At 50.6% G+C, this 10,826-nt stretch overlaps 1 protein-coding gene across 1 annotated transcript; it reads left to right on the top strand.

Annotated features, from left to right (window-relative positions):
- Window positions 1-5,625: 5,625 nt before the first annotated feature.
- DLST (dihydrolipoamide S-succinyltransferase) lies at window positions 5,626-10,789 on the top strand. The gene is made up of 15 exons (XM_053474573.1): window positions 5,626-5,751; window positions 6,820-6,853; window positions 6,923-6,971; window positions 7,050-7,105; window positions 7,186-7,260; window positions 7,512-7,567; window positions 7,649-7,760; window positions 8,246-8,392; window positions 8,562-8,638; window positions 8,992-9,089; window positions 9,282-9,412; window positions 9,611-9,684; window positions 9,839-9,922; window positions 10,056-10,223; window positions 10,313-10,789. The coding sequence occupies exons 1-15, from the start codon at window positions 5,695-5,697 to the stop codon at window positions 10,445-10,447; spliced, it is 1,353 nt and encodes a 450-aa protein (XP_053330548.1). The 5' UTR covers window positions 5,626-5,694; the 3' UTR covers window positions 10,448-10,789.
- The last annotated feature ends 37 nt before the right edge of the window (window positions 10,790-10,826 follow it).

The following is a 10,826-nucleotide window of genomic DNA, read 5'->3' as shown; positions in this document are numbered from 1 at the left end:
TTCTTTGCTCGGCTCGTAGTGATGGGGTTTTGCTGCCGGACACTGCGTCGCGGTCACATCAGGAATCGTTCTCGCTGCTCGGAAGAATGCCGTTTCCGGGTGTCGCGGCAGAACCCCCTCTAAGAATGGCGGCTTCGGCTCTCGAGACGCGGACTTCGCGGGACGGCACGGGTGATGGCGGCACAGGACCGGAGGGCTTTACAGAAAGGATCCCTCGCGACGCTTCTATCCCGCATTAAACGATTGCTGGAAATGAGCCTTGGTGTCTTGATTTATTTTGGATGGAGAAAATTCCCAGGGGCCTGTGACTCGTTACATGCGTGACCTTCATGTGTTCGCCGTTGGATACAGTCTGGGACACGTTGGATTTATGTATATATTCCGTGTGCATCCACCCACCACCACGCAGGAGCCGTTTCTCTGTCCGCCGTTGTATGATCCATCAGTGGCTGGTGTGTACTACATGGCAGAGCGTGGCCTTGACGTGTTTGCTCCGTGTCAGACGCAGAAGAGCGACGGTGCGCATGAAGAAATCGGACCGACCCAGGAGGATTCCAGGCGCATGGACGATGCCTGCGTTTTGATTCGTTTTCTGGTACTTTCTGTCATCTTCGTCCTTTTCACGGCTTCCCAAAGAGCTTCGTGGCCACAATGTACAGAACCAAGGAGGAGACGTTACACCGAGCGAGCGACCCGAACCGCGCGAGACCCCCCAAACCCCGGCCTGCAATAAAACCACACGTACGCGCAACAGCTTTCTGTCTTTATTTCACCAGTTACCGTGGCGACAGCGAGTCGGGGCAGAGGAAAGATATCAGAATGTTCCCCAAATTAATGAACCGGATGTGAAGACGCTTAAAACCTTTATTTTCCGCTAGAGAGGAATCTGAATGTTCGGTGGCGGCGGACGGGCGTCTTATTGTTTATTTGTGTGTTTCGCTCCCTCGCGGGCTGTTAAGGTCTGGCTGCGGTTTCTGTGTTTCATTTATAGGGTAAGTGTCTGTTTGTGTCATTGACTCTGCGCATGCGCGTTCTCGTCGCGGCGATGACCGAACGAGCTTCTCGCGCTGAGAGATCTCTGAATGCGGTGTAAAGGGAGCGGCACCGCTTTGGTCTCCGCGTGTCTGTGGTGTCAGCAGGGCCTTTAGCCGGGACGTCGGAGGCTAAGGGCCGGTGCCGGCATGAGGTGCCGCCAGACTCGCCGTGCAGGCGTGACTTGCGCATGCAGGGTCACGTGTGATGCAAGCGGAGCCACGATGTGATGTCAGCGTGTGGAGTGGCAGAGGATCCGGGGTAGGTGAGTACCAGCATGAAACATAATAAATGACCGTTACTATTTATGAGGCTTTTTTGCCACAATTACTCCTTACAGGACAGGAATTAAAGGGGTTAAAGTGTGGCGGGAGCTTCCGGTGGCTGCCGGCTCGCGCATGCTGAAGGCGGATGAGAAGATTGAGACGCGACTATCGGAGGATCGTGACTTTCGTGAAATTTACCTTTTCTAACAATAAACGATACTTTGTACCCGGACTCTGAGCCGCTTATTGTGAATTGGGGGGGGGGGGCATGCACACTGCCTCCAGCAGCTGTCGGAACCGGAATTAGTCCAGGGCTCTCCTCATGGGGCCCCCACGTGTGTCGGCTTAGACGTGGCTTGCTGTGCAGACTGGTTTGTGGCCCTTGGCGGCGTTCTTACGGCATTTCTGCTGCTGCGGAGGCAGTTGGGGAGACACTCGGTAAACGGCTGCCGTAGGGCTCTCCGAACCATTACCCTTTTACAAGGATCGTTCTTTAGGGAACGCGTGACGGATTCACATGCACACGCATGTATGAATATATTACACCAAAAGGACGTATTTAGCAGTCGGACATCCTGCCTGTAACGCGCTCCATCCCTGCGCTGGGCTGTCTCTGGAACGTGCCCATAGGCAATACCGGATGTCTCTGTCTCCCTGGGCCCTCTCGCTCGCACTCTGGTCCTTCCGCAGTAGAAGGAGTCTGTCCAAACACTGTCTCTCATCCCAGCTCTTGATTATGAGAGTTGTGGGCTGTCTCCAGGTTCACCGCTTCTCTCGCGCAGGTACAGATTGTCCGGAGAAGGCCCTTCTGTGCTTTTAACCCCTTCTTCTCTGTATGGGATGTTCAATTTATATATCGTTTCAGCTTATAAAGCCATTTCCTGCTGTTTCTATACACATTATCGGGGCTTTTAGTGCCGTAGAACCCTGCGATCCCCTCATACCCAGCAAACATTCCGACCTCCTAGAAAAGAGAGGCATCAGGGGAGGAAAGAGGAACTGACCAAACTAAAGAGAGACCGTAGTGATGTCCAGTTCAGGAACCAATCATTCGTTTGAACGGATTATCTTCAATCAATCAGTTCGGTAGACTGAATTACTCATTTGTAACAGTTTTTGAATCATTGACTGCACTGGTAATATGATCCTGGAGTAAGTCATCTGCACAGTACACAGACTCAGAGATCAGGTTACAGCTCATCAGTTCACTGACTCAACCGTTCAGATCACTTCTGAGTCACCAGTTCACTGATTCAGACTTCAGAGCAGTTCAGAGTCACCAGTTTACTGACTCAAAGGAACCGTTCGGAGCACTTCAAAGAACCGTTCGGAGCACTTCAAAGAACCGTTCGGAGCACTTCAAAGAACCGTTCGGAGCACTTCAAAGAACCGTTCGGAGCACTTCTGAGTCACCAGTTTACTGACTCAAAGAACCGTTGAGAGCAGCACACTGACACAATTATACTTTTATAACTACAGAATTAATCTGCACTGCCCCCAGGAGTTAGATTCCCTTTAGTTTGCCCCCCTTTACCTCCAACTGCACCTTGAGTTAACCTTATTAATTAACTTAACTCATTAAATTAACCCTAAAGATCCCATTAACCGTAACTGCCCCTAAATCAACCCCCACCTCCCCTTCCAGCAGCCCAAATATGAATGTTATAAATAAGGTGATGCACATTACTGTGAGTTGAGTGGCTGGTGTGTAACACATATTACACGACTGTACAATACATTGGTGTGTAACACATATTACACGACTGTACAATACATTGGTGTGTAACACATATTACATGACTCTACAATACATTGGGGTGTAACACACTCATGTAAAACATATTACATGAGTGTGTAACACATATTACACGGCTGTACAATGCATCAGTGTGTAACATTACACGACTGTACAATACATCGGTGTGTAACATTACACGACTGTACAATACATCGGTGTGTAACACATATTACACGGCTGTACAATACATCGGTGTGTAACACATATTACACGACTGTACAATGCATCAGTGTGTAGCACATATTACATGACTGTACAATACATCGGTGTGTAACATATTACACGGCTGTACAATGCATCGGTGTGTAACACATATTACACGACTGTACAATACATCGGTGTGTAACACATATTACACGACTGTACAATGCATCGGTGTGTAACACATTACATGACTGTACAATACATCGGTGTGTAACATATTACACGACTGTACAATACATCGGGGTGTAACACATATTACACGGCTGTACAATACATCGGTGTGTAACACATATTACACGACTGTACAATACATTGGTGTGTAACACATTACATGACTCTACAATACATTGGGGTGTAACACACTCATGTAAAACATATTACATGAGTGTGTAACACATATTACACGGCTGTACAATGCATCGGTGTGTAACACATATTACACGGCTGTACAATACATCGGTGTGTAACACATATTACACGACTGTACAATGCATCAGTGTGTAACACATATTACACGACTGTACAATACATCGGTGTGTAACACATTACACGACTGTACAATACATCGGGGTGTAACATATTACACGACTGTACAATACATCGGGGTGTAACACATATTACATGACTGTACAATACATCGGTGTGTAACATATTACACGACTGTACAATACATCGGTGTGTAACATATTACACGACTGTACAATACATCGGTGTGTAACACATATTACATGACTGTACAATACATCGGTGTGTAACACATATTACATGACTGTACAATACATAGGTGTGTAACACATATTACACGACTGTACAATGCATCGTGTGTAACATATTACACGACTGTACAATACATCGGTGTGTAACATTACACGACTGTACAATGAATCATTGTGTAACATATTACACGACTGTACAATGAATCGGTGTGTAACAAATTACACGACTGTACAATACATCGGTGTGTAACACATATTACATGACTACAATACATCGGTGTGTAACACATTACACGACTGTACAATACATCGGTGTGTAACACATTAAATGACTGTACAATGCATCGGTGTGTAACACATATTACACGACTGTACAATGAATCGGTGTGTAACACATATTACACGACTGTACAATGAATCGGTGTGTAACATTACACGACTGTACAATACATCGGTGTGTAACACATATTACATGACTGTACAATACATCGGTGTGTAACACATATTACATGACTGTACAATACATCAGTGTGTAACATATTACACAACTGTACAATACATCGGTGTGTAACACATTACATGACTGTACAATGAATCGGTGTGTAACACATATTACACGACTGTACAATGAATCGGTGTGTAACACATATTACACGACTGTACAATGCATCGGTGTGTAACACATATTACACGACTGTACAATGCATCCGTGTGTAGCACATATTACATGACTGTACAATGCATCGGTGTGTAACACATATTACATGACTGTACAATGCATCGGTGTGACACATATTACATGACTGTACAATACATCGGTGTGTAACACATATTACACGACTGTACAATGCATCGGTGTGTAACACATATTACATGACTGTACAATGCATCGGTGTGTAACACATATTACATGACTGTAGAATGAATCGGTGTGTAACACATATTACATGACTGTACAATGCATCGGTGTGTAACACATATTACATGACTGTACAATGCATCGGTGTGTAACACATATTACATGACTGTAGAATGAATCGGTGTGTAACACATATTACATGACTGTACAATGCATCGGTGTGTAACACATATTACATGACTGTACAATGCATCGGTGTGTAACACATATTACATGACTGTACAATGAATCGGTTTGTAACACATATTACACGACTGTACAATACATCGGGGTGTAATGCAAATAAACAAATAATCCTGACTGGGCAGGCAGGAGGATTTATAAACTATAACCGATTCACTTTACTGATCCGAGCTTCCCATCACTACTTGGCAGATATGTGTTATACAGTCCTATCCTTTACCCAATTCCTATCTGCAGTAGTATAGCCCACTGTGCTCTGGTTCTATTGGTTTATTCGTCTGCCCATCATACCTCCCCCTTTTCCCTTCTTATGGTACATCCCGACCCCCCTTTCTACTTGCTTTAACTAATGCATGGTTAACCCATTCTGCACTGAACAATAACTAGCAGCTTCCGGTTGGCTGTGCCCCTCCTCGTACCATTGCAGTGGTACAGTCCCCTCGACGTGGAGGTGGTACATTCCTACCCATCTGTTTTGTGCTAAAGGTATGTTCCATCCGGAAGTTCCTCCTCTTTCCCCCTCGGAGTTGTTGGTCAGGCTCTGTTTCCGGCGTGTCCTTGAGCTGTGTCCCTGTCATGCTCTCCCGCTGCCTGGCCCGGGCCCTGCGTTGCCCTGTGACCGCACTCCGACGGGTGAGACATCCTGACTGCCTGTCCTCCTGCCCCGGTCTGACAGGCCGCTGGTTTCATGCCCTTAACCCTTCACTGCCCAGCAGCCTTAGCGCGGCCTCTCTGGTGTATTGGCTGCAGTTGCCCCGGTCTCGGGCTGTTCCTGCTGCCCCCTTTTCATCTGTGGTTCGCAGCCTGACGGAGCAAGGGAAAGGGTGTCCCTAGGAGCCTGGTCCCTTCTTTTTCCCCTCACCCTCCTAGTAGATTGTAAGCTCCTAGGAGCCAGGCCCCCTTCCTTTCCTCTCATGTGTGTTAAAAATCACAGTTTTAATGTTAAGTTTGCTCTCCCCGTGGCTGTAAATAAAATGCGGGGTAATTACCCGGGGCTCTGCGGGGTAACTGGCGGAGGGGGGTGTTATTGAAGGGTTATCCTGTGGTGCTCGGTGAGTGGGGTCACCTTCTTTGGGGGGGGGGGAGACACAGGCAACTTGCATGTTCACTGAAGCGATAAAGGTGCCCGCCATCGCTGGGCAGGGGTGCCATTACTAACCCAGGGTGTGCCGCTGGTATAGGTTTGGTAGCAGCGCCCGTAACAGACCGGTTGTGCCACTTTCTGCGTGACGACCATTTACTGGGAAAGTTGTTAGTTAAAGCGAAGCCCCCCCCCTGTGCGCTGTGGAGTCCCCCCCCGTGCGCTGCGGAGCTTCGTCAGCAGGTTAGATCCCCCGGCTTCGTTACGGGTCCCCCCTGAAATGTGTTGGGGACCCCGAGAAGAGACTTCTCCCTGAAACCTCCGCGTTCTTCCAGGGTCGCGCAGGAATATCTTTGCCGAGGCGCTCGGGTGCCGTCGGTTTCATGGTGCGGGTCCGATGGCCGGCTTTGCCTCCCTGATGGCCGAACGCATCTCAGGCCCGTGACCCGGAATAAATGTTTCTGGGCTTGGATTGTGGGGAGAAGTGTAAGGAAAGGGCGTTGTCGCCCCGTAACCGGAGCGATGGGTCCCTTTATAATGCGTGCCGTCCCGGGGCTCCGGTGTTGTCGGGACAGTACATGTGTGGGCCGCATCAAACACACAATGTCTTCTCCTTTCAGGGTCATGGAGAGGTTCGGAGTCGCCCGTTTGTGGGTGAGTATTAGGGGCTCTGTTGACACCGTGGGGTGATAAGCGAGAGGCTGACACTTGTTCCCGTTGCAGAGATATCCGGCTGCCGCGTTTCATCTTTCAGCGGGAGCCGGAAGCTGAGGTGAGCGCCGGGGAAGGGGGATCGGCGGCATGAATACGGGGTACTCCTTCTTAACCCTTTGTGTTCTTCCTCACTCAGACTTCCTGGTCCGGCCCTGACGGAAGCTCGATTCTACCGCACGTCTCCGGTTCGCAGTAAGTGGGTGACGCCGGGGGGGGGCGCTCGGACCTCCGGCTTCCGTGCGCTTATCGTGTTTCTTTCTTCTTCTCCGCAGGGCAGGATGTGGTGACGGTTAATACTCCGGCGTTTGCAGAATCTGTCACCGAAGGAGATGTCAGGTGGGAGAAAGGTGAGACGCCGGCTCGGCGCGGGAGGCCCGGCGCTACACGGTGGTCTGAAGTCAAATATAAAAAGAGCGGAGTCCGACATCCTGTTGCGGTTTGACGCGTTAACAAAGGCCCGGATGGTTTTTTGTATTTTCTGAAGACCCCGTTATATATATATTTTATTATATGTGTGATATAGATAATCCCGCTGCCTGACAGCAGGGGCCGTCCTGTGTGGGCTTTCTCTCTCTCCATCTTGCTTTGTGTTTTGCAGCCGTTGGCGACACGGTTTCTGAGGATGAAGTCGTGTGTGAGATCGAGACCGATAAGGTGAGCGAAGTGTAGACACGTCCGTGACTTTTTCGATTTACCGGATAGCGGGGTCGCCTGATCACCTGCCTCTCCCCCCAGACCTCCGTGCAAGTACCTGCCCCTGCTGCTGGGGTGATAGAGGCTCTTTTGGTTCCTGATGGAGGAAAAGTGGAGGGAGGGACCCCGCTGTTTGTCCTGAAGAAGTCTGGAGGTACCGTTGGGCGTTTGTTGAAAAGTTATTGGGTTTACAAGTGGCTAAAGTTCATTAAATGCAAATTCCTATCCAGACACGCTTATGTACCCTTAACATAGCGCTATGTCAGGGGTGTCCAACCTGCGGCCCTCCAGCTGCTGCAGGACTACATCTCCCATACTCCTCAGCCAGCCCCTTAGCTGAAAGAGCATTATGGGAGATGTAGTCCTGCAACAGCTGGAGGGCCGCAAGTTGGACAGCTCTGCGCTGTGGAGAACCCCGCCGGTGTCTGAATATCCAACAGGGCTTTTATGTTATCGAAATATAAGGAACGGGATAGGTTATGTGCGGACTGAAGATTCCAGAGGAGTGCATAAAATGCCGAGGCGTCTCACAGAGCGATCCCCATGGCTTCCTGCACTGAGGCTGCGTGACGGCGGTAAAGCACAGTGCACATTACAGGCCACGTTTGGCTGAGAGTTTTCACCTCTGTCTTTCTGCAGCTGCTCCCACCAAGACTAAACCAGCCGAATCCGCAGCTCCCAAACAGCCCCCCACAGCTTCACCCCCTGAACCTGCCTCCGGGGACATTCCCTCCGCCCTCCCGCCTGTGCCGCCCGTGTCCTCCCAGCCGCTAGACACCAAACCAGGTAAGCGGCAAGAGGCCCGACAATCCTACAAGAAAGGAGTGAGGACTGCCTGGTTAATAGGCCGTGGCTCGGCGGTAATGGGCCCTGCGTGGAGACGGCTTGGAGAGAGGGCACAGCGATCGGGGGGGGGGGGGTCCCGCAGAGTGAAATCTCACATTTTGCTTTTTAGTGTCTGCTGTGAAGCCGTCTCCTGCTCCACCGGCTCCTGAGGGCCCTCCGTCTGCTGGTTCCCGGTCCGAGCACAGAGTGAGAATTCTACCCCCTTATCCCTGTCCCGTGTCACTCTCCTCCTGCCCCAGCACCCCCCCCTTATCCCTGTCCCGTGTCACTCTCCTCCTGCCCCAGCACCCCACCTTATCCCTGTCCTGTGTCACTCTCCTCCTGCCCCAGCACCCCCCCCCTTATCCCTGTCCCGTGTCACTCTCCTCCTGCCCCAGCACCCCACCTTATCCCTGTCCCGTGTCACTCTCCTCCTGCCCCAGCACCCCCCCCACCTTATCCCTGTCCCGTGTCACTCTCCTCCTGCCCCAGCACCCCACCTTATCCCTGTCCCGTGTCACTCACCTCCTGTCCCAGTCTGACTCCTGCTCTGTCTTCAGGTAAAAATGAATCGCATGCGCCAGAGAATCGCTCAGCGGCTGAAGGAGGCTCAGAACACGTGCGCCATGCTCACCACCTTCAATGAGGTTGATATGAGGTCAGCGCCCTTCATGCTAATGTTTTTGGTGTGTGCGGGTGTGTATATGTGTGTGCGTGCGGGTGTGTACATGTGTGTGTATATGTGCGGGTGTGTCGGGGGGGGCGATTGTGCTGGGGTAAGTCCCCGAATCTGCCCACTGTGTGAAGGGGGTGATATGTACCTGACCCCGGCTTTCTCCCTCCATCGCAGTAACATCCAGGGCATGAGGACTCTGCACAAAGATGCCTTCCTCAAAAAGCACAACCTGAAACTGGGCTTCATGTCGGCGTTTGTTAAAGCTGCGGCGTTCGCATTACAAGACCAACCAGCGGTGAACGCCGGTAAGAGGACATGTCCGCTTCTGAACTTTTAACCTCCCGGCTCCTTACGACATGCCTTTAGATTGTAAGCCTGTGAGCCTAATCTGTCACTTCTACTTATCCAAGACCCTTTGAATGTATAGACTGTAAAAGGGGCTGCGGGGGGGGGGCTGTATAAATAAGACGAGGGGCTCCCCTGTAAATACTTTTCTCTTGCAGTTATTGATGATACAACCAAGGAGATCGTGTACAGAGATTATATCGATATCAGCGTGGCTGTATCCACTCCCAGGGTAAGACAGCCGGCGCTTTACCCCACGTGGTTTGAATAGCTTTAACGGCTAAAGCCAGGATGTGGGCAGATGCCCCAGGACCAGCCTTCTCACCTCTTCCCTCTGGGGCTGTTGGGGTAGTTTCGTGGGACTGATGTATGACTTTCTCTTTTAGGGTCTCGTGGTTCCTGTGCTGAGAAACGTGGAATCGATGAACTTTGCAGATATTGAGAGGACGATTGCTGAGCTGGGAGAGAAGGTGAGTCGGCTCTTCCATTATAACGGCCTTCGCTGCACCATGAGTGCCCCCCCTCTTGTCTCCGCCCCCGCTCAACCCCCTTCTCGTCTCCGCCCCTGCTCAACCACCTCCCCTCTCGTCTCCGCCCCCACAGGCACGTAAGAATGATTTGGCGATTGAAGACATGGACGGCGGTACTTTCACCATCAGCAATGGCGGGGTGTTTGGCTCCTTGTTTGGAACGCCCATTATCAACCCGCCCCAGTCTGCCATTCTGGGCATGCACGGTATATTCGAAAGGCCGGTCGCTGTGTCTGGTAAGGTGTGTATCCTGGGCATGCGCGGGTTGTGTATAGTCTGTTGTGTAAACGAGTTATGTATGTATCTCGTTCTAAGTCTCCTGTTCCGCAGGTGGAGATTCGCCCTATGATGTACGTGGCTTTAACCTACGACCATCGTCTGATTGACGGCAGAGAAGCGGTTCTTTTCCTTCGTAAGATTAAATCCGTCGTGGAGGACCCCCGAATCCTCCTCCTGGATCTTTGAGTCCCCTCAGCGAGGTGCCTCCTTCATACGCTGTTTTTATTATACCCTGGGATATGTTCTGGCTTCGGGACGCTGCCTCCTGGTGGTCACGCTGATACCCGTGCGTTATAAAGACTGGGCCCTCTGTCCTGCTGGGGGGTGACTGAAGTGAGAGCCCCTCTGATCCGCTGTCCCGGCCGGGTGGGAGTCGAAGGGCTTTGACCTGCACGTCCCACCCTTCCCGTGGCTGGTTTGTGTTCGGCGCCGGCCCGTGGTGTACACAGAGCTCTATACAATATTTAAAGCCCTTTTTGATTTTAAATGTAAAAAATAAATATTAAAATAATTCCGGGGTGCGCTTTATATCTTGCTTTTTACGGCCTCTGCCGGTAGCGCTCGT

Source organism: Spea bombifrons, chromosome 9 (assembly GCF_027358695.1).
Source record: "Spea bombifrons isolate aSpeBom1 chromosome 9, aSpeBom1.2.pri, whole genome shotgun sequence".
NCBI classification, from domain to species: Eukaryota; Metazoa; Chordata; class Amphibia; order Anura; family Pelobatidae; genus Spea; species Spea bombifrons.
This window is presented reverse-complemented; position numbering and strand designations above follow the sequence as displayed.